This window comes from Leuciscus leuciscus, assembly GCF_965113295.1.
Source record: "Leuciscus leuciscus genome assembly, chromosome: 22".
Lineage (NCBI taxonomy): Eukaryota > Metazoa > Chordata > Actinopteri > Cypriniformes > Leuciscidae > Leuciscus > Leuciscus leuciscus.
The window spans coordinates 31,176,273-31,201,017 of NC_138746.1; the positions used below are offsets into that span (position 1 = coordinate 31,176,273).

Sequence of the window (24,745 nt, forward strand, 5' to 3'; positions counted from 1 at the left end):
CCAGAGTTAGATAAGTCCATAAATACCTTTTTTATCTCCGTGCGTGCTGTAAGTCTGTTTGACGCACCCACCGCTAGCCTAGCACAAAGACTGGATGTAAATGGCTACAGCTAGCATACTAATCCCAATAAGTGACAAAATAACTCCAACATTTTCCTATTTACATGTTGTGATTTGTATAGCCACAGTGTGTACAAATAACAAGGTAATATGAGAGACAGCCATTTTTTAAACGTTTAAATACTGGGAACTATTTTCGCAGAAGGCGAAGCACTGCTACTTGGGCGGAGTGATTAGCGCAGCACCCGAGAAGCGCCATTCCCTCAACAAAACCAACGTGACTAACTAGCTAGTAGCGAACGTGATTCGTGATCATGGATGACTTTGAAGAATTGTCAGAGGATTTTTATTTGGTATCAAACCAAGATCCAGAACCATGTCGTTTTGAGCCAGAATACACAGACGAGGAGTTACAAACTTTGGAAGCTGATAGACAAGATGCCGAACAGACTGAGGTCGAGGGGAGAATCAGAACGGGAGTAGCCTACTATTTCACAAACAAGGTCACTGTTTCTCAAAAAATAGTTCATGGTCAATAATTCATGTAATAGTGTCACTAAGGTTACATTACATCTAGCTAATGGCACTGTAACAGTAGGCTAGTCATCTAAAAACATAACGGAACACTTACCGCAGCCGCAGGTGATTCACTTTGTCCTGTCTTTACTGTCGATGGGATGGCCGTATCCTTCAGCACACGTTTCATGGTCCGTGTGGCAAATTCCATTTTTTCAAAATAGTCGTCCTCAGTGAAATGTTCTGAGCAAACGCGTTAGTCCTTGATGATGTCTACAGGTGTGTTTGGATCTATATACAGAGCAAGTAGCCACTGATTCATCAGGTCAGCGTTTTTGGTTGGAATTCTATGAAACATCATGGTATTACCTGGTCTCCCCTGTTTATTGTTGCAGCTCTTTACAATACAGCGAACACCCATGATTGTAATTTTTTAGCTTTTAATTTCAAGTGTTGTGTCGAAAATAAATTCAGATCATGTTTGGTCATTGAGCTAGGTGCAAACTAGATGCATGTTGATCTTTTGCGTCACACTCCAGTTTGATGTTTCTCTCTCCTTTCTGGCTCAGTTGCCTCGCTAGGAATCAAATAAAAGGAGACCCATGTTTGCATTTACTATCAAGTAATTGCTGACTCTATTACTCCAACTCTGAGCGAACTCTCTCATCCTCACCACGGCGCTTCTCGGGTGCTGCGCTAATCACTCCGCCCAAGTAGCAGTGCTTCGCCTTCTGAGAAAATAGTTCCCAGTTTTTAAACGTTTAAAAAATGGCTGTGTCTCATATGACCTTGTTATTTGTACACACTGTGGCTATACAAATCACAACATGTAAATAGGAAAATGTTGGCGTTATTTTGTCACTTATTGGGATTAGTATGCTAGCTGTAGCCATTTACATCCAGTCTTTGTGCTAGGCTAGCGGTGGGTGCGTCAAACAGACTCACAGCACGCACGGAGATGAAAAAGGTATGTATGGACTTATCTAACTCTGGGGGATACGGTGAATAAGCTAAAGTCCCAAAAAGTCGAAGTGTTCCTTTAAGATTCAAAAAGTTAATGATTAATTGATTGTTCATTTTAACAACCATCGATTACATTGCTAGTACAGGTAGATCTATCAAATTAAAGTTTTTTTTCTGATGCTCTCTAGAGTGAGTATGTCCCTACTCAACGTTCAGTTAAGGTAGGAAAGAAAAACAGCTTGTCAAGCTATTTGATACGGGGTTCTAATCTCACTATTCAATATTAATCCACTTGTGTACAGAGGATAGAAATATGAGAGCTTTTCAGGGGAGGAAGAGATAGAGTGTTGAGGGAGTTCTGCAGGTGTGTGTGTGTGTGTGTGTGTGTGTGTGTGTGTGTGTGTGTGTGTGTGTGTGTGTGTGTGTGTGTGTGTGTGTGTGTGTGTGTGTGTGTGTGTGTGTGTGTGTGTGTGTGTGTCGACCTTGAGTGATAAGCAGAAACGGTGAGAGGGAACACAGCTGTCTCGACCCACTATCACAACAACTTCAGGGACAAAATGACTTCAGCAAATACATTCATCAATGCACATATTCAAGCATTACTCATATCAACTATCATCACCTCATATACAATCTTTTTTAACCTTGTATTAACATGATTATGTATTAAACATAAATGAACGAGTTTTTTTTCCCGCTTGTGTGTGGGTGACAGCTGCTGGCCTTGGTGAGTTAGATAAGAGAAGGATTGAGAATGTCTGAAGGTTTCAGTTCTTGAACATGCACTGGAGGTCCATCAAGGCCAGATAGACGTGTGCACACTAGGGTTGTTATAGTTTAAGAAATGTTACTAGTTTAAATGTAATTTAATTTATCATTTATCATATTGTTACATCTGTCCATGACGACATACACCATACTTAAAGGTAGGGTAGGTAATCATTTTTCTAAAAAAAAAACATTCCAAATTTGTTTAAACTCTTTATATACCAATACATAATTAAAATGTAAGTACTCTGAAAAAGAAAATATAAAAATCGAGTGACTGTAGACCTTTTAATCTGCAATAAACACAGCTCATTATTTCCATTCACTCCACCCCCTCCCTTCTGAGCTCCTTCCAAAGCCACGCCCCCAAAACACATGAATGCGCGACGCCAAACGCTCAGGCTGGAACAAGATGCATTTATTACCTGAGACGAGTGGAGAGGAAGGAGCGCAGAACATACAGTGACATCATTCTCGAGGTCGGACATCCGGGACTTTTACTCCCATAATCCACTGCGCGCGCATAGCAACACGAAGCGGAAGACAAACGAGCGCCGAGCTCTTTTCCTTTGGTGGCAAATCATGCCGAAAAACTGTTGTGTTGTTGGATGCACCAACAACAGCGTAAAATGGAGTGACTTCTCCTTTTATTTGATTCCTAGCGAGGCAACTGAGCCAGAAAGGAGAGAGAAACATCAAACTGGAGTGTGACGCAAAAGATCAACATGCATCTAGTTTGCACCTAGCTCAATGACCAAACATGATCTGAATTTATTTTCGACACAACACTTGAAATTAAAAGCTAAAAAAATTCAAACATATAGTCCGGAGGAAAAGCATAGCAAATGGTGTTTCTTGCTCTTATTCTAACGTTACACTGCAGTAACACAGTACCTGCAGATGCTGAGCTGTTAAAAAATTAAAGGATTCCATATTGCAATGAGGTCGTTTACAACAATTGCTAACTTACTAGCACCTCGTGAAATAGAATGTTGTCCCCCATATAAAATACATGTTGATTTCTAATGACAAATTTGAAAAACTAGTAGGCTACTTGGGAGGTTAACTGCTACAAAAATGGTAATGGTACCAAAATGGTACCATCCTGTGGTACCTGGTCTGTCTATATACTGATAAGACATTATGTAATAGAAGAAGGTCTGTATTCATATAACGTTAGCGCCTTTCACTGATATGTAGCTAACGTTAGTCACAAAGCGCTTTACATGAGTGTTTTATTACATTCACTTCTCACCACCGACATACATTCGCATACACATATATCATTCATTATTGATACAAAGTAGTCCGTTAGTATCCATAACTGACATAATCCACAGCAAAACGTCTGTGAATAGATACCTTTGTGATTTGCCTCGGGCTTTGCCTTCGGTTTGTTTTACCCTTCAAACATGGTTGCTATGCAGGTCACGTGATTTGTGACGTAACGCCGACCTCGAGAATGTCAGAATCACATGTAATAAAATACCTAACTTTATCACTATGAATATAAACAAATAAGATTTCTTTTAGTACTCACTATCAAGCTAGCTTATCGATAATGGTAAAGTTTCATTCGGTAACGAGCTATATTTATAAGGCAAAACTAAAAACAGGTTGCATTGATACACGTTTTTCCATTACCATCAGTTACACTGTGATGAAGATGAATTTCGTGTAAGATTCATAACATATACGGTGTTTTGCATGTAAGAGTTTCCATGATGAAAACATTGTTGACTCTAATGAAGACTAACGTACACTCCGAGTCCGGAGACAAGTACCGCATCGTCGGTTCGAGGACAGGTCCGGGGTTGAGGGCGAAGCAGAGGAGGTCGTTCAAGAGCGCGGGCAGGGTCCGAGGAAGTAGTTTTTGCCTTGTTTGCCTTCGCTGACTGCATAGACAGGTGCTTTGAGCTGAATATTTCCGGGAACGGTGACATGTGATGAGTGCACGCCGGGCAGCGCGCGCAGTGGGGCTCGGGGCGGGCACGAGACATGAAGGCATCTGATTGGTTCTTTACATTCGCACCGAATGGCAGTGATTGGTCAGAGTTTTTACTGTCCTGCAGCTGCTATAGAGGTCTGATTTTTTTCATTCCTTTTTCTAAACACATAATGTATTGACTACTATCAGGATGGAAGGACCATTTCACCCAGTATAAAAAAAAGTGTTTCGTAACCGGATTACCTACCCTACCTTTAAAGGTCCCATATTGTACACCTTTCTGGAGTTTTATTTTAGGTTTTGATGTCCTTAAGAATACATATTTGCAGTATAAGTACCAAAAAACATTTCAATATATTTTTACTGCTCCTTTCTCAGGAGCTCTGCCAAGAACAGGTCGATTTTGGCCTGTCTAATTAATATTCATGAGCCTCAAGTCAGTACAAACCCTTTAAGATTTTTGTTAATCTTCGAAACACAAATGAGGATAGTTTCATCTTCATATATAGTTTGTCCCTCCATTGAAAGTCTATTCACCCAAAACGCCAAAAGAGATTGGAAGATAAATCCATATCAATTGAGCAGTTTAATCCAATTTGTCTGAAGAGACAGATTTAATTTAGGCTTTTATTCCCTTTCAGTGGAGAGACAGAAATCTCTCAGATTTCATTAAAAATATCTTCTTTTGTGTTTCGTAGATCAACAAAAGTCTCAATAGGTTTTAAATGACATGGGTGAGTAATTGATGACAGAAATTACATTTTTGAGTGAACAAACTCTTTAAATAGCATAACAATTAAATTACTGAAACACATTTGTGATTCCGAGGCGTGGTCTGTAAGCTTCAGATAGTCAGCTCTGGAAAACTAGTCACTAACCATTTTGTTCTATGCTGTTTTATTATTTTGATATCAATTTCATGTTTACCTGCACCTAAACATCACAAACTGTGGTGGGTGGCTTCACTTGCGAATCTGATCACCCCTACCTTTCTAATGGGGCAGATGTACAGAAGTCAGGCTTGGGAGATCTTTCTCTCTGCTTAATTTTTGTATGTAATGTAGCACATTGATGAGTCTGTGGTGGAGATTATCTTTTAATGCAGTGGTTCTTAAACGTTTTTGGACACGTCCCCTTTTAAACCTTTCAAAAATATGGTGCCCCCCAAGCCCCACCCCACCTCTCACAAATAATTTCACACAAAATTGTAAAAACTGAAAGATTATTTTTATTGAAAAACCTGCAATGAAAAACACCTGCAATAGTTTAACTTTGTAAAGCCATTGAAACATTGAAAAATATTACATTAAGAGGAAATGATAGGTCAGAACATAACTTTTAATTTAAATAAACAAATATTTCAGTGATGCTTTGGATGACCAGGATAATCAGTGGCTGCAGTGAGCTTTTTTGACAGCGTCTCACAAGCTCAGCTTCTTCATGTTTGTCTTCTCACCGGAACAGCAGGAATAGCGACGCGATAGAGAACCTCTTTGTCGGTGCAAAGTTAACGGTCTGAAGAAGAAAGTTTCGGTTCCACCTTATAAAGGCGAAACGCCAACCAACCACTATTCACGCACTTAAACGCTGTTTTAATGTGTTTTCTGTTCTTCTTCTGCAGTACCTGTGCACCTGCCTCACACTTTGAGAACCACTACTTTATGTGTCTTGGTAACAATATCCTGTTGTATAGAGTTGTACTAAGTGAAGCATTAAAAATCTTTTTGTTTATGTATTTAATCAGGGCAATGTCAAGGAGGCTAATCCTGGCCGCATCAGGACCATTATCTCCACCGATCCCATTAAACTGCCCTTCGGCAAAGCGGACACCGATATAACTCTGCTACTGTATGATCGTGTGGAGTTCCAGTTGCTGACAAATGTTATTACCAAGGAACAAAGAGCCACAAACATCAAACCAAAAACACCAGACACTTTTCAGCTCACCAAAGAAATCAGGGAGACTGTAAGTATCCCATCATCCACAGACCTTTTTTCTTGGTTTGTCTTAGAACTGTTGAAGTATGTGCTCGTCGTACGCTTGTAACTGCTCATTCCTTTTATTTTATTCAGAAAAATCTGTTTTGAATAAAATGAGCATTGTATCTGTAAGATTCTTAAAAATGTTCTACTCAACTCCTGAACCTGCAGCGCCGGCGGCTCCAGATTGTTGTTTACATTCACTGCACGTTCAATCATCACACTCTTACTTGATCTGGACAAACTGTGTATCAGAAAGATATAAGACTCCAGCTTCCATATTTGACCACTGTTTATCAGGTTTCAGTGACATTCATTTCTTAATTAATGTCAGGAGTGCAAAATAATCAGTCGGTAACTTATGATATTTTGAATAGAATAAAAACATGCACTTATATTCAGTCACTTCTGCTGCGGTTTTTGTTTATTTGTTCACGCAGCTGCACTGAACAGTGGCCGTTAGGGCTCTTAGTCCACAAGTGTGCATATTTGGAGAAATATTGATTTATTGAAAAATATTTTGTCACACAGAATATAATTCTATTAATTTCCCACTGAGTTTTGCAACCTGATGAGCTGAAAGAGCATTCAAAGCACGCTCTGTCTCTCCTGTTCCGGGTTTTGTGTGAGTTATAACTCAGTGAGCGCTCGTTCAGTCTAGAGTTTTCAATCATATTACGTGACCATAATTCCTGTCCTTCTGAATGACGATGTCCTGTACACTTGTGTGTGATTTTTATGCAATTCGTGGTATTTTTATATCAATAAAGGATGTTTACATTATAAGTAGATGTAGTGCTTACTGCTTAACTTCTTCATGTTCGTCTTCTCACCGGAAACATGGCAGAATAAATGCTGTTCTTTTGAATTTTCCAGGACAAAGAATCCTGGAAAAATTTATAACAGTTTCCACAAAATTATTAAGCAGTAAAAATAGTTTTAACATTGATAATGATAAAAAAACAAATCTTCCATTTATTCATTCTCTGAAACGAACTGGTTCGTGTGACAGCAGTCTGAGAACGGCCACCCACAAGCTTGACTTACTACCGAAAATTATACCACCATTATTAATAATTGAGCACCAGTGATAATTCATAATAAATTAACACCAAATCATCATATTAGAATGATTTCTGAAGGATCATGTGACACTGAAGACTAGAGTAATGATGCTGAAAATTCAACTTTGCACCATTTCACCGTATGTATGAATAATGTTTTTTTCAAAAAACATTAAAAGAGCTTATACTATAAAGGAATTTTAAGGCATATATACTGTATATTCCAAACGTTTTGACCAACAGGACAAGTATCATCCTGCACCTTTGTGCTAGACATGAATTATCCTAAATCATGCGGCTTGAGGACGTGTGTGTGATTTTACTTTTCTAAATGGGTCAGGCTTACCATTTTAGCCTAGCAGAGAATGGGCAAAATGTGATTTAATGTATTTTTACTTTGAAGGAGAGACCCAAGGCATATCTAGATGCCACAGTATTAAAGAGACTTTGGTGTCAGCCTGGTTAACACCTAGAACACCCTACCCTGGATTTTGCACAGACAAGCACTACTTTTCTTCTGAAAACATAATATATTTATTATTATTTTATCACAGGGTGTGATCATGAGCAAGAGCGAAGGAACCCTGACCATCATGACAGAGAAACATGATAACCTGACGGCTTCTGCGGCTGACCATTTATCAGATGATGAGTTGAATGTCATGGATGAAGTGGAGCTCACTGTTTTGACTGTGAGTAAAATTATTAGGCTCTTTTTTTTTTTTTTCACCAGTACAACTCTGTATCTTTGGCTTTGTTGTTGATTGATTGTATTTGAAGCTTCATAACAAATGCTGTGTGTTGAAGGTGAATGACACCAAGAAGGCCACCAGACTCAAAAAGCTGCCTGAGGGCTCTGTGACCTTTAATCAACAAGCAAAAGGCAGTGAAGACAAGGTAGTTTAGACTAACAAAAGGACTTGTTCATTCATAGTTGTCCTGTTGTAGGTAACTTTATAAATTTTTGTGCTCATTAAAACTTTAACTTTCTTCTAAATCACATCTCTATCTGCAGTGGAAGCCTGTGACCATGGAGGCTGGTTCTAAAGAGTCAGGCTCCTTCGATGTAAGCAGTGAGAAATACGAGGGGACGATTGCCAAAATCGCCCCAAAGAAAAGCCCAACCCAAGAAAAGGAGGTAGGCTTTTCACAATCCCACATCCTGAACACAAGAAAATGAAGAAGCATCTTGATATGTTTATACTTGTTCTGGAGTATGAATTAGATAAGGAATAACGTAAGACTGTAATGTTATTTAATCACATTTTAAACGTTAAATCTCTAAAGCTGCATGAATAGGTGACAGATTTATGTTTCTGTTTGTAATGTAAGGTAGAAATTTGTACTGTAGCCCCACATTCACAAATAGATCTAGTTGTTGTTTGAGAACATCTGATTGGAGATTGGAGTAATCTTCTGCTCTACGTCTACATATTGTAGTGGAAATTCACCTGTAAATTAAAGTCAGGCCATTCAAAGGTAAAAAAACAAACACGATTTATTTGTCTATGATCAGGATACAGGTTAGGGTTGGCACTACGTATGGGTTAATGCCCGACGAGGGGTCCATTGTCAGGTATTAATGGACGACGGCGAGGCGTGAACCGTCCGACGTACATAAATGTACAGTATGTGACAAAGTTGTTTCTGTGTTTAGAGTCGACTCCCCATCATTAGCTTACAGATTTATTCAAACATACATATTGAAGTACAGGTTTGGTAAAAATACAGTTTAGCAAAATGCTCCTCTCTAGAGTTAATTTTTCTAGCTGAGTTTATGGACATTTAATGGCTTTTCTGAGGTAAATGAAACATTACATGCCATTGTTTAAAAGCTATTTTATTGACTTCTCTCCGCTGTTGAAACAATGATTGACAGATTACATGAGACATACGGATCTTTCAACATACCTACCGTTGTTCATTCATATTTATATCCTGCTGTAACTAGTAGTAAAGCGCCGGTGCTTTGCTTGGCTGCGATCTGTCGCGCCACATTAAAGAGTGCCAGAATGGTATTTATTGTTTGAAATTGACAGAATTTGAAAGCTGAGACTTGGTTTCATATCAGAAGTAATAAAGCACAAAGCTCATTGTGATTTAGGATGCGTGCTACAAAGCTGTAATCTCTTTACTTAATGCAAAGTTAACAGAATAATCATGCTTAGACTAATGTAAAATCAGTGGTATTGATTGAATACACAAAGAAAAAGTATATTTACTGTACAATAAGCTGTAGAGTTTTATAAAAAAAATTTGGGCTTCCAGAAATGCATGTTAAAAAAACATGCTGTTTGTCACCCTAGTGAGAACATAAGAGGGTTTTTTGGAAAGTCCCCTTGTGCTCTGCAGGTTGCATTGAAAAGATGCATGAATCATAATTATTTATAGAACAAGTGTGGAAGGGTTTTAATGTCATCTTTTGAGTAAAAAAAATAAAAAAATTATAGCCATTGTGTTCCAATTATTTCTTTTCTTTCTTTTTAGCAGATGGACAAGCAAGAGCCCACTTTGGGTCTTCTGGTCTCCACAGTGGAGGGCACTGAGAAACGGTTATCTTTTAGATCAGGTGACGTGATCACAAAGGCCACCATGATGATCGGTGACAAGGTCCAGTTCAACATTTCCACCAACAGCGTAACCAAGGAGGAGTGGGCTATCAATGTAGAGATCCTGCCAGAAACTTTCCAGACAGACTCTGAAGAGCAGCGAAAGATAGTGAGTGTTTTTCTGTTGTTTTCATGGTGATTTGGCCCGTTCGCATAAGATGTTGAGTCTATACAATACAATAGTTGTTTTGAAGAAGACACAAGAGGGTCTTGGTCTTAGGTTAGCATGGTGCATCTAGCTGTCAAAGATGAAAGTAGCACTGTTGCACCATTGGTCATAATAATAGGACATTATAGTTATAGGCAAAGAAATGTCAGTGATTGATAGCAAACAAGAGTGTAGGGAATGCACCAAAATTAAGATCATAACTTTAACTAAGCTTTGCTTGGAGTAACTATCAGTTCTACGAAAGATATAATTATTTTTTAAGCTATTATAGCAGTGGTTCTCAACCTTTTTGATTTGAAAGCCCCACATTGTCCAACATGATATTCAAAGGCTTCCCAATATTAGGTCATATATTTCTGCTGACCATCAGTTTGCTGATGCCCCCTGGTTAAGAACCACTGCATTATAGTAAAGCCCAAAGTACACTTCGGTTTTTATGCGTGCGCTAGGGTGTGTGCGTACAGTGTTCTTTCTGTGCACAGCCCGATTTTTATTTTTATTTATTTTTTATTTTTTTACAGCTTGCACATGTACGTTTCATTTTTTTTTGGTGCTAATTAGTATGTCCTCAAGGTGTCAACACTGGCCCGGGCTGTTGCTTCATGAACCAAAAAAAAAAACGTAGAAGATGGAATAACAACAAAGTACAGAGCCTCGCACATGTACAGCAGCTCTAAAAGAAAATAGTGTAATTGTTCAGCTGAAGTCAGATCAGTGTTGATTCAGTTCCGTTGTCAAGATCAATTATTAAATTAATTAATTTAATCTACAAAGCAGTTCTGCAGAAATCAGTGATGTCATCGTCCAGCTCATTTCAGTTCTCATCCAATAGTGTCAGTACAGGCAGATCAATAATATTGTTGAATATTAAGTGTCCCCAACTAAGCAAGCCACAGGCGACAGTGGGAAAGAACCCAAACTCCATCAGGTCACAGAATGTAAACATGAGCTTTTTCAGGAAAAATGCCATCATCAGCTGGCATTTACGTCGTCCAATGAAACCTGCATAATTTCTTGTGCACGTTACTCATCTCTCCATGTCATCTGTGAAAGTAATGATTATTGTTCATATTTTTGGCGACTATTTTGGCCCATTTTCTTTTTCACCAGAAAACCAAAAATGGCAGGTTTATGGCATTTTTGTTTTTTAATTTTGGTGCATCCCTACATTTTAGCATTTGCAGAAGAACCAGAACCAGTGAGGAACAGGTGCTGTGTTTTACCAGTGCTAATCTTTAAAATATGATCTTTATTTTTGCTTATGCCGTGCTTCCATCTAATAGGGGCTTGTTGTCAAGCTGGATGATAATTTTGGGTTCATCAAGACACAACAGGACCCGCAGCTATTTTTTGATATAAGTGAGGTTATGGAGGACACCAAAATCACTTTGGCTGAGAAGGTTGAATTTACGTTAGTACCGGTAAGTTCTCAGCCGATGAAACATCACGATCCCTGTTGCATTACATTATTACCGTGTTACTACAGTATCACAATTTGTTCAATAACCTTTTGTAACTGCTAAATTTTTTCCTGCCCAGTATTTTGTTACTGTAGTTCTGGCTTTTGCTGGCAAAGTAAAGGATATATTTTGGATACTGATCTGTCAATCCAGCTTTTTGATGTAATTACTATACTATTTGAAGAATGAAGCAGCTGAAGGGGGAAAACACGCTGTTAGAATCAGAAGGCTGAATGAAAGTGTCTTCACATCGGCACCAAAATTAGAGGCCTTTGGGGTAAAAGAGAAGGTGCAGTACTTCAGTTTTTTTGTTGTAAGATTTATATACTAGGGCTTGCACAACTACTTGATTTACTAGTCATCCAAACAATTTGATAGAGGGTCAATACCTAATGAATCCCAATACACTGTGCAGCATCAGTGGACAAATACATATCCCTCTTGCTTAGTTTCGGTTAGCCTCTGTGTAACATTTGATTAACTTCAGTGTAGTTTTCAAGAATTTGGGCTTTTAAATGAACAAAGACCATCTCATATGTTTGGTTCTTTGGTGCTTTATGAATTTTCATCTTTTGCTTGATTCTGAATATATCTGTCCGTGACAGGTTACTATCCCAAATGAATGATATGTAACAACACTGGGACAAAGTTTGAGGAAAGGGGAATGTTCCTCTTGCTGTCACCATGTATGAAATAAGCTAAACTCAAGTGATAGATCCACTATTAGTTGGCAAAGATCCCTATGCATGCTACTTCTATCAGACCTAATCGACTAGTCAGTGCAACCCCTAGTTTATACAATAAAGAGTTTATCAGTTTCGTAATTTTACGTGGTTTAGTTGATCCCTAAATGTGAGTTATACCGCATTTGCTTGGCTGCCTGCAGAAGAAAATGACCATCAAATTGCTGAAGGATCCAAAAGAGTATATCAAGGAAGAGGTCAAAACAGAGGACAAAAGCAGTGAATCAATGGATGTAGAGTAAGTAAATCATGAGTAAGTAGGTCAGTTTAGCCCATGCGTGTGTAGATGTTCTGAAGTAGTACTTCATTGGAACGTAATGACATTAACAGTAAGTCTGACAGTAAAACAATAAATCTCCTTTTTGTCATATATGGGTGGAAGTGAAATGTTTGGTCACAATGCAAAAAATGTGCTCCAAAAAAAGTATTTTATCTTCAATTGTTTGCTTTCTTGAATACAAAATACAGCATGTCTAACATAAAATAATTAATTAGTTTAAAAAAAAATTGCTAAAATTGAATGTGTTGTCAAGCACATGGAAAATAGATAATATAGATATTTCACATAATGGTAATAATAGTTACTTATGTATATGTAGTTTACATCTTAGTGAGTCTTTCCAATGAAAAATGTTGTTTTAAGCATTTGATTCAAAGGCTTGTCATACTCGTTTTGAATACTTGAATATTTATTAAAATTAATTTTGCTACTTATTCATATAGTATGTATATTTAAGGTTTTCCATTGTAGATCTTCACTTTTCACAGTTGTTTTATTTATTTTTTTAAACATTGTTGTAACATTTAATACATTTTAATGCGATGTGTGTTGACAATTTCTTGATCTTTAGCAAGCCAAACAAGGGAAAAGACAAGGCACCACCATCTTTGTCATCTGTAAAAGATCTGAAGAAGGAAAGTGAAATTAAACAAGAGAGGACCACAGCTAAAGGTGATAGAGTGCGGAGCAGAAGCAGGGAAAATAGTCGACGTAGGTATAGTCGAAGCAGGAGCAGAAGCAGAGAAAGTGGCAGACGCAGATATAGTCGCAGCAGAAGCCGGAGCCGAGACCGAAGCAGGAGCTACTACAACAGATACCGAAGTTCTAGCCATGACAGGAGGGACAGTCGATACAGACACAAACGCAGTCGTAGCAAAGAGCGCCGACGGAGTTGCAGTCGCAGCAGAAGCAGAGAAAGAGAAAGAGGCACCCAAAGTTCCAGGAAGAGAAGCCGCAGCCCACCCGACAGATATGATCGCTATGCAAAACAAAGCAGTAGTAAAGATTCAAGCAACAAAAACGGAGCTAAAAGCCCTAATAATGTAGATGATGAATTATTGAGAAAAAAGAGAGAGCTAATGGAACTCAATGAAATGATTGCACGTAAGAAAGCTATTGTTGCTATGGAGCAAAATGCAAAAAAAATTGAACCTGACCTTGAGATAGATGGAAAAACTGGAGTTACAACATTTGATTATCAACATGTGCATCGTGAAAACGTGTGGATGCCTGACCTAAAACCAGTGAAGTCCATCTTGAAGAAACAGTCTGAGCCTCAGACTGATCATCAATCTCAGGTTTGTTTTTAATTGGGCTCCTGGCTTTCGTTTTGTATCTTATTTTCTATTGCATATGAAACATATCACTGTCTCTTATTCTTTAAGGCTTCTGCAAGCAAGGAAACTACTGCTCCATTTTTAAAGAGTGAGAGTCAAGAGAGGCAAATGGGATACCATCAACAGACTAGTGCTTTTGGCTCAAATACACATGGCTGCTCTACATTTGAAAGTAATTCTGAGAGGACTTTGACCAGTGCGTGGCCTGAGAAGCTATCTTTACCTCAGGTTGAGGATCCAGAATTGGTGAGAAAGAAGAAGCAATTGGATGAACTCAGTGAGTCAATAGCACGCAAAAGAGCGATATATGCCTTGGAACAGAAGGTCAAGGTTGGTCGGGAAGTGCCTGAAATGGAAGCAGAATATGAGTTTGAATCGCACACAGATGACACATTTGTAATGTCTAAAGGGAACTTGTGGAGCTCTGAAACGAAACCTCATGTTCAACCGAAAAAGTCAATTTTGAAGAAACGCTCAGAGATTCTCAGCTCTCAGGTTTGTTCATTGTAAAGGATATAAAGATTAAGCACTCCTTGGTGGAAAAACCAGCTTGCGATGGTGAAGGTTTTTTAAAACATGGTAGCTGAGTATTTACTGGCTGTTTACCAGGTTATGCGCCCCACCAGCTATGGTGGTCTATCGGGCCTGATTTTGGCCAAGATGGTATTCTACGTTGTGACCATTTTACAGTCCCATCTGATTGATCATAAAATGACTGCTTTTGACCATCTAGAAACCATATCAAACCAACTACCATCTGAAGCTGGTTTTAGCTGGATGTCCCAGCAGTGCTATGAAAAATACTTATGAAGCGCTTTTCCACCATCTGGCTGAACAGTTCTGAGCATGATGAGTTGGGTACCAGCAGCATTTCCACACGTTTAGCCAACTGTACTCTTTACAGGAAAACTGTGTTGGTGGAAAAGCGTTAGTGATGTGCAAAACCACGACAGGTCACGTACACCACAGTGGAAACTGGTGTGATTCATCAACAGTAACCCTTTGGCTCAATGGTGGAAAAGCGCTATTCAAAGCCAAAATGAGCACAATGTTTTAAGGAAAAGCTACATGTCACTACAGTGTAATTTGTGAAACAATTATTATTATTATTTGTATTTGTATCTTTGCAGAGTGATGCAACCTCAGTTAATGAATATGGTCAACCATGTCAGGATGATTCTACTTTTACAAAGATACTTTCTCAGACGACAGCAGCTTCGCCATTCAACAGGCCCTCAAATCCACAGCCCATTCATCCTGGTACTTTTGGCTTTTTCAAGCAGATCATAAACGAGTCTTCAGCAGCCACACAAGTCAGTGAATCGCCTCCTTTTAACAAGCTAGCAATCCCACAGCCACTCACGCAAGTCTCCAGTTCAAGGTCTTTGCATGACCAGAAATCTTCCAACGTGTCCAAAGGTAACAATTCTCATGATGACCAACAGAGGGCAGCATCTCACCAGCCTCCTGACCATCCTCATAGCAGTAACCCTTCAACAAGTCAGACTTCACCATCAGGTCAAAAGCGCAATCTAACAACTCAAATGGAACGCTTCCTTAGTGCTCTCAACAAGGCTGACACCAGTGTTGTTAACTCATTGTTTCAAGAGGCAAGAAAGGATCTGGCTTCAATGAATACACAGAAACCCCCTCAACCACATTTAGATAGAAACATACCCTTCATGGATGAGATATATGATCCTTTTAAGGAAGATGACGACAGCGATCAGCCTTCTGTTATGGGTAAACATTCTGGCCAAGAACGAGGTAAAAACCCTATGAAGATTGAAAGCCGTTTGAATGACCCTAGGAAAGATGACCTTTTGCCTCATGAAAGAGCTGTGCAGGATGGTAGTGGCTTTTCTCAACTTGTTGGAATGAAGTATGGTGTAGATCCTACTGCAAAAGCAGAAAAGAAAAGTCCATATGAGCATCCGATGGTTTCAGAAAATTGGAGCATGCATAAAGATCCGAATCAGTTTTCTGAGCAATGGAATCAGTATGAAGAGGGCACTGATCCGTATGCAACACAGCACGAACATTACACTGATGATCACAGTCGGTATAGGGAGCGTAGTCAGTCTGTTGAATACCAGAAAGTCAATCAAAATGTCCTGCTTTCTTGCGTAGAGGACAGAGAGACGCCTGATAGTAATTTTGACAAAAGCTTAGCTCGCCAGCAGTCCGAAGAAAGCAATGAAGAAAAAGACAGAAAGTCAGAGAACTTTGAAAAAATTCAGAGTCTTCTGCAGACAATAGGACTTCATCTAGACACAGCAGAGGTTAGCAAATTAGCAGACAGGACACAAGAGCGGTTGTATGGCAAAATGAGAAAACCTTACAGTGCTGGGTCTCACTCCTTTGATCAAAAAAGGGAGCGATCAGTGAGCCAATCTGAGCAAAGGGGTAGTAGTAGTAGGGCAGATTCCTCAGACTCTGAAGGTGTCCGATCTGTTTCCCCAGCTCAGTCCTCGAACCGTAAGGTTTACATGAGCTATAAGGACACTGTAAAATACAAAGACCAGCACAAAGGGGAAGATGTAGACCTAACTAGCATTAAGAGAACCGTAGTGAATTTGAAACCAACAACAGACAAGCAAGAACCGTACGAAACTTCATCTGAGCAGACCGCGGTTTCTCAAGTTTCGTTCCAACCAGTGACAGGTTTAACCACAGTTCAACCTGATAGTTCCCAGTATGCCCAAAATCCCAATGTTCCCACCTATTCCGCTTCCCAATATTCCCAATACCAAAGCAGTGACCAACAGTTTTGGGGTGTGGCTCCTGGTATGTACCCTTATGCCACTGTACCTCCATCCCCTAATTTAGGTTATGCTAGTGGTCTCCAAGCAATGGCTCCACATATGATGGCTTCTTATAGTTCGTACACTGCACAAATGGCCAATCCATATTGTGTGCCGCCTACACACTCCATGCCATATCCTTATGGTCCTCCACCTACTCACAACCCTCTCCACCTCTCCTCAATGGACGCTTCCTACAATAGCCAAGCGGCGATTCAAATCCCAACGAAGCCTGTTAGGTGCCTCAAAACAATAGAAACAGTCCCAACAATCCAAACAGTTCCCACCGTTAAAGCGGGGCCTGCCAGCGCACTTGTTAGCATACAGCCTACAGAAGACAATCAAGCAAAAAGTACATCGGAGGAAGCCAAGAATAAACAAGTTGCTACCATAACAGAAGACGACATCAAGGCTAAGCAGAAGAAACGGGTATGACATCTTTCTTCAAACTTCTCACATGTGGAATCCTCTGTTGGGTGATCCATAATATACATGTTATACTTAATTTTATACTCATGTTATACTTTGTAATTCTGTGATATGGCAAATATTGGAAGCTATTTAAGGACAATGTTGCATTGAGCTAATTGTCTTCAGCTTGTAACATTCGGAACCTGTGATAAATCTACTGATTGTTTTAGCACAATTTTGTCAGTGAGAGTGTTTTGTTCTTATATAATTGTACTCTGGGCAGCTTGAACAGTTTAACCAGAGAATGAAGCTGAAGAAAGAGCAGCAAATGGAAGCCCAGCGAGCACGTGGACAAAATCGGAATTCGGCTACAGGTATTAGTATTTCCAGAGTCTTTAGGTTCAGGCATTTATTGACTATTTATTGAGCTTCAGATGTAATTACCCAGCGAGATGTAAATCAGATGTAAATAAACCTGCATAGTTTATTTTATTTTATTATTATTATTATTATTATTTTGTCTTGCAAGAACCTTAGTCATCCAGACCAGTACTTTCATTCCCAAGAAAGATCTATTCAGGTAGTTCTTTGGTCAGAATGGGGACAATAGGAGATCATGGTGTAGCTTACTTAGTCCTAACCTAGTCCTTTGTCATGAGATCAGGAAACATTATTTTGCAGTGTGGAGATCATGGATCATGGAATGTATTAAAAGGGGGGGGGATGCAAATAGATGAACTGTATCATCAAAAGTCAGGGGTTAGCAGAGTTGTTAGTTTCTCTGTCTGCTTATTCTTAATCATAAAGTGGATGATGCCTCTTCATTATCATTCACACTATATAATGGCTTGAAGCATTCTGGACAAAACACAGGCGCTGATTGGTGGTTCTTAAATCAGCGTGGGCTAAATTAACCAATGACGTTATACTTTGTATTGATATTTGTTGACATAACTTTTTAATATTACAAATACTGCTAATTTGAGTATGTTTAATGTCAGATATTTTAAATTCTTTATTTGTGATATAAACATTTATTTAAAAGCCAAATTTGTACCAGACTTCAAAATTAACCCAGGCTCGGGCACCCCTTCCCTGCTTCCACGATCCATGGTGGAGATTAATGGGTTATTTATCTAATAGCCGACCTTGAAATTAGAATCTTGATTAAATTGTGAAAACAATGGTAATAGTTTTTTAAATGGTGATTTTATGTTTTAAAGTATTCGATTTTTTCAGACAGCAAGCTGGAAACACTGTCTACACTGGATGTGCGCATTAGAAGTAGATTGTTTGCAATATATTCAGTGGCGCTGTCTACACCGGAAGTCCCCGTTACAGCATGTTGGGATGCACTTTCTGTTGACAAAGTTTATCGGAAGTTTCTCTCTTCTTTTTTTCACGTTTTAGATCCGTTTCTTACACTATTTTTCACGATATTTAAAATCATATTATAATGTATAAATGCTTTGAAGCGCATTTACCATTGCACTGAGAATTTTTGCCAGCGAAATCCAGTAATTTCAATAGGAGTACACGTGATCAGGTCAGGGTGAAATATTTCCTCAAATTTCACAAAGTGAAACAACTGAAGTTGGTCACGCAAATTCGCCACATTGACCAGCAGAAAGCTTCTTGGGTTTTGAAGTGATTTTCTGCGTGAGCGAATTTGCAACCACACCTTTACTTCAAAGTCGTGGTTTGGTGATTTATTTCCATATGGAAATGCAATTGTATCAAAAGCAGCAAAAATGCTATTCTGAAATAGCTCATGCTAAGTCACTGGATTTTTGTTGAAAATAAATTAGGATTTACCCATGATTTAGGGCGTAGTTGGGACATTAGCTTCAATGCTTCTAGTACCGACTCAACGCCAGTCGCTTCCAGTGTAGACACGTGTTCTCGCTGTAGATGCAGATCAGATGGTAGATAAGATAAATTGTACCTTAAATCTCGTATTATTTGTCAACTCATTTGCCCAAATTAGATGGAGATTAGATAGGATCAGGAGCAGGTCTTCTGTTATAAATATCACTTGGTAGGTCTTGAAATGATGTTAGATTATGGACCACCAATTAAAAAAAAAGAAATGTTCACTTGGTCAAGCCTGTTGAGGTTAATGTACCCCCCTATATTGTAACATATTTACAGGTAAAAGTACCCCCAGTGAGATAAAGAATGTGTGGATATGTGGCCACTCTCTTGTGTTTTGGGCTGAGAAGAGGGCCACTTCCCCAGAGTTTGGAGTGCAGTTGGGCATGCACCCGAACTGTGTGCGCCTTTACTGGAAGGGCATGCAGGGCATGACGTGGCAACAGCTTGTACCTTTGCTGCTCCAGCTCAAAGACAACTGGCCCAAACCTGATGTGCTTATAATCCACTTGGGTGGAAATGACATTACCACAACTGCTCCAGAAGCCTTTATTTCGACTGTGAAGAAAGACATGACCTCCCTGAAGAGCATATTCCCCCAATGCCTGCTGGTGTGGTCCAGCATCCTTTCACGACAGTCCTGGAGGGGTACAGAAGATAGCAAAGAAATGGACATCATTCGCATGGCCATTAATGACAGCATACAAGAAATGATGCCGGGACTGAGTGGCACTGCTTTGAGCCATAGCAACATACAGCCCTATTTGGGACACTACAGACCAGATGGGGTTCACCTCTCTGGGAAGGGCATTGATATCTTCAATCTCAACCTCCAGGCTTTTCTGGAGAAATGGGAGCGCGAGACGAATAAGACAGAGACATCTGACCCGTCAGTTTGAGATGATGAAATTCCTGAAACGGTCATTTGTTTTGTTCAACTTGTACAGTGCCATGTCTGTTGTTGTTTTTTTGTTTTTTTGTCACTTCAAAATTGATTGTTATACAGCTTATGTAGAACGAAAGCATTTCTTTTCTATACATGCATATTACAAAAATATTTTGAAAGAATGTTAGACTTGAGTTTTTACTTGTTGTTTTATACATTTAGTTTAATGACAAATAAAGACAAGACAATTTAATCACCTAACCTTACTGTTGTCTTTTGATTAGAAATAAACTTTGCCTTGTATCATACACATGGGTTTTAAAACATAACGAAATGGATCTATAACTTCCCTTGGATTATTTAGTTTATTTTAGTAAATTTAGCCGTCAGGAAGCGTCCGCTCCATTTAACACATTTTACAATGATTAAATGCGTTCCACAAATCAGCTCAAGGAAATTATATTAAAAAAAGTATTCGAATGCAATCTGGGTCTGTTATAAAAGTACCTTCTTAATTATGCCACTGATTTCTAATGCTTTCGATCAGTGAAATCCAAACGGTATTGCGTACCACCGGGGGTAGTTTTTAATTTTGTGCTAAAAACTGTACCAGTGATTGGTTTCACTCATTGTTGATATTTCAAACTTGTTGAGCTTCTATTATTTGCGTTCCACCATAAAGATTGTAAATACCTTTAACCCTCTGGGATGGTCTTCGGGGTCTTTTTGACCCGCAAATGACTTTTGCTGAATAAAAATGGCATTAAACTTTGTACGGCTCTCAACCCTTTCTAGATCTACAATAAATGTAAAAAAAATTTAACGATATCTGTTTTTATGTTAGCATGAAAAAAATAGTGACACTCGTGGTCTTTGGGGTCCCCAGAGACCCCAGGCAATAACATGTACTTTTGTAACAGAATAATAGTTGTTTTTTTTAACAAATGTAATTTTACTCTGTTTATTAATGTTTTTACTTCACATTTGTGCAGGTTTTGGAGGATTTATGATACATTTTAAATTTATATAAATTAAAAGTGTTCTTTTTAAATAGGTTTCTATACAAAAACAGTTTTTTATGGAAAATTCACTTTATAAAAGTGAAATTTCATTTATGGGGAAAACATGGATAATTTGACATGATTTAGTATAACATTTTTGCCCATGTTTTGGAAAATGTAGTTTTAAAAGTAAAAAATTATCATTTTAGCCACTAGATGGCTATAGAGCTCCACTATATGCTATTTGCTATTTGACTAACTGATAGATATCTTTTCACAAGTTTTTCCAGTTGGATTCATATCTAAATATTATGAAATCACAATTCTAACAATAAAAATTACTTTATTTAAAAATTACAAAGACCACGAGTGTGGACACAAACGAAGACCACCAGAGGGTTAAACGATAAATCATACTTTATTGGAGAAACTATCGAGAGTCTGCCGAGTCATGGAAACAAAGCGACTTGAACAGAAAAATGCTCCGACATTTATAAAAAAAAATAACATCTTAAATTTGATTGGTTAAACTCATCTCGGAAGATCATTTCCCATCGTTAATCATTAACTGCTTAATCATAAGAGAGGTTTTGTTATAGCATTTACTTCTATGGCTGTTGTTACTTATTTATTTATTTATTTTTTACCAGCATTGAGCTTCATTTCAACATTTAAGATTTCAGTACAAGCATGTACTATTAAGAACACGAAATAGGAATTGAGCAAAATAACAAAATGATCATAAGATTTCCCATCTCCCATAAACCCAAAAACACTTTCACCAAGAGAAAATTTGACATTTTTCTCCATCAATTTCCATCACAAACTGTATGAGATGATCCACACACTAGACTAGAGAGAGACGTTCACACAGGACAGTGCCTGCTTACTTTCTCTTGATGTTATAGGTAAAATCTTAGTCTGTAGTTAGGGCCTGGTTTCACAGGGCTTAGATTAAGCCAGGATTAGGTCAGTTCGGTTAGGACATTTCAGTAGCCTTTATAAGTGTGCCTTAGAAAATAACATGGTGGTCTGCATCTTGAGACAAAACAATGGCACTGACTTATTTTAAGATGTATCGGTGCAAGTTGCTTTCAGTTAAAACAGCTTTAGTCATGGGACTAGCTTAAGCATTGTCTGTGAAACCAGGGGTAGATTTCCCTTTTAACATTTTAATGTGATCACATTCGTGTTAACCTTTCTTGGTATGTCCCTCTGTTGTCTCTGTTTCCATCCGTTTGCACATGTCATCATCTTGGTGTCTGTGTCTCCTGGAATCAGAATCCGTTAGGAAAACTCTCACTGGGAACTCTCCAGGTAAGTGGTGGTTCTCGCTTGATGAACGTCATATGATTTGGTAGATGTTTCACATAAGTGTAGTATAATAATAATGAAATATTTACTTTTAAAGCACCCATAAATTGGATAATGTGTTGAACTAAGGTTAAATGTCTATGGCTGTGCCATTGTTGTAAATCAGTAAGTGAGTTAAAATGAGTGAATCAATGAGTTAAAACATTAAGTGAGGAAATTAACAAAATCTCTGTAGTATATACGTATAAAATATATATTTCTGTTCTGTGTGTGTATATATACATATATGCACACACACTTTTAATTGGAAAAGTAATGTAAATGTGTTAGTCGATATGTGTAGGAACCCTGGATATTTTCCTCTGAATCCTGCTTATTTAAATAATGTCATTACAAGAATAAACCAGGAACACCTGAAGTTGAAACATTAGCAGAGAACAACATAAGAGATGGTGAGATGACTACATTAGATCATTACATGAAGGCAAGTATTTGCTGAGATGCACACACACACACACACACCCCAGAAATCACGTACATGCCCTAAAACAGTCTGGTTAAGGGAGCAGGAACAGTATGGACTGTATGGGTGATGACCCGTGGAAACACACACCTCATACACTTTGCACATTTGTGTCAGATGTGGTTCAAATAGAAGATATGTCTGTTTGGTTCCCATCCATTCAAGTTATACATTTCCATGGGTTTTATTATCCTACAAGTGGAATTTCCTGATCAGATGAAGCAAGTAATGGCGAGAAGCTCCTCTTCTTCTCCAGACCGGGGTTCATCAGACATGCTTTGTGACCAAGAGCTGTTCTTTTATTTGATGGCTAGATTTACTTGTATTTACTGTATGGTAGTAAAATATGCATTTCTTCTCTTCTTTTGCTGATTTCCTAATCTAGTTGTCTAATAAAACTGGCATTGTGTACTACAACGATTGTTGGCTCTTTGATGAATGCTTTGTTCTTCTTTTCATAGTCGCTTTGGATAAAAGCTAAATGCATACATGTAAATGTTTTCCTCCCTATTTAGAGACGAAATGGTTTGGTTTTGTTGGTAAAATGTAAAGCTATAAATAATAAAGAAGTGGATCTCTAAATAAGCTGAGCACCTTGTTTCAGACTCATTCAAGGTGTTTTTAAATCTCACTTTTATCAACCACCCAGACATGAGGACAAGAACATGAAGTCATTATGTGTCTTGTTTTCTGTTATAAGTTGAGTTAGTATTTCAGGAAATGGCACCAAACTCTCAAAAAGAGATTATGCTTCTGTCTCACTGCACTTTTCTAAACTTTTCCATTTTAAAAGCATGTTGAACGTCAAAATCCCATTGGTGATAACCGATAGGACTTCCAGTTCATGAGAACGAGTCTAAGGGTTTGGGTCCATTGGTAAAGAGAAGTTAAAACACCTGAACACTCCCCAAGAAGTCAGACAATTTTGGACTCGGCCAAAAAAAGTGCAGTTGAGTTGCACGATGAAGGCAAAATCTGGAAATATTTTGTTAAGTTTAGTTATGGACCAGTGGGTTCTGTGCACTACCTTGAATTGAATGAGAGAGTGCCCAGCATTAATTGATGATGAATGTGTTCAGGGAAGGACTGAGTCCCAAACATTTTCCTCAAGTACTATAGTTTAGCTCCTCACAAAGCATCAAATTATAGTATAGATTTTAGATATCACCCCTTTCATGGATTCGTGATGTTCTAATATATCCTCAAGTCAAGAATATTTTGAGGGGAAATTAGGAAACTGCTTATGAATTAAGTTGCATATCTGAAAATGTCTAAATAAGTGACAGCTGGGTAAATCAAATTTCTCTTGGAAGTTGAATAAAGGCTGCAAAAGTATTATCTATATTGGCCAACTGTAACTAAGCCATTATCCCTCCAAATCTTGAAGTCCCCAGCAGCAAAAAGGAAATCTGATGCAAAAAAACAGGTGCTGTAAAACAAAGGCCTACAGCGAGATGCAACTGAGACCAGGGGCCGGTTTCACAAAAATAGACTTTGACTATGGCTTAGATATAGTAGATAGTCAGACTTCAGATAGACATCTAAATCAGACCGTTGCACAAAGCACTTAAGACTCTGACTATCTTAAGTAGGACTACATTGCAATGCATTCTGGGTAAAATAAGACACTTTTCAAAACAAAAAACATGGCGGATCGATTAAGCGCGTTCACCCGCTCAGTGCAGTTTACCCCAGCAGAACATATGTGTTTGTTGGAGGAGTATAACAGTTACAAGGACATTTTACTTGGGAAATTTAGCGGAGAATGTTTGTAACAAGAAGAAATGTTTAAATTATGAGCCATTTTCCCTGTTTGTAATGTAACTGATTGTTATTGCTGGTTGCCAAGGTAACAGAGTCTTAAACCTAAGTTAGCCTGGGGGTAAGGTGTAATTTTTTTGGTCTAAATTAAGTCAGACTTTATTTTTGTGAAACAGTCTAACTTACATTAGACTAGTCTATGAGCACATTTTAGAGTTGTCTAACACTATAGACCGGTCTAAAATAGCTTTGTGAAACCGGCCCCAGATCTTTAGA

General features: G+C 38.4%; 1 protein-coding gene across 1 annotated transcript in view; it reads left to right on the plus strand.

The window, feature by feature from the left end:
* The window catches only part of LOC309486911 (uncharacterized protein), a 65,693-nt gene that overhangs the window by 13,116 nt on the left and 27,832 nt on the right, over positions 1-24,745 (plus strand). The window contains exons 7-19 of the mRNA XM_082154378.1: positions 6,000-6,221; positions 7,854-7,991; positions 8,107-8,196; positions 8,315-8,437; positions 9,787-10,017; positions 11,361-11,498; positions 11,722-11,826; positions 12,424-12,518; positions 13,132-13,858; positions 13,946-14,392; positions 15,028-17,130; positions 17,396-17,486; positions 19,264-19,881. Of these exons, the coding sequence (XP_082010504.1) occupies positions 6,000-6,221; positions 7,854-7,991; positions 8,107-8,196; positions 8,315-8,437; positions 9,787-10,017; positions 11,361-11,498; positions 11,722-11,826; positions 12,424-12,518; positions 13,132-13,858; positions 13,946-14,392; positions 15,028-17,130; positions 17,396-17,486; positions 19,264-19,881 (5,128 nt within the window). The remainder of the gene's footprint in view (positions 1-5,999; positions 6,222-7,853; positions 7,992-8,106; positions 8,197-8,314; positions 8,438-9,786; positions 10,018-11,360; positions 11,499-11,721; positions 11,827-12,423; positions 12,519-13,131; positions 13,859-13,945; positions 14,393-15,027; positions 17,131-17,395; positions 17,487-19,263; positions 19,882-24,745) is intronic.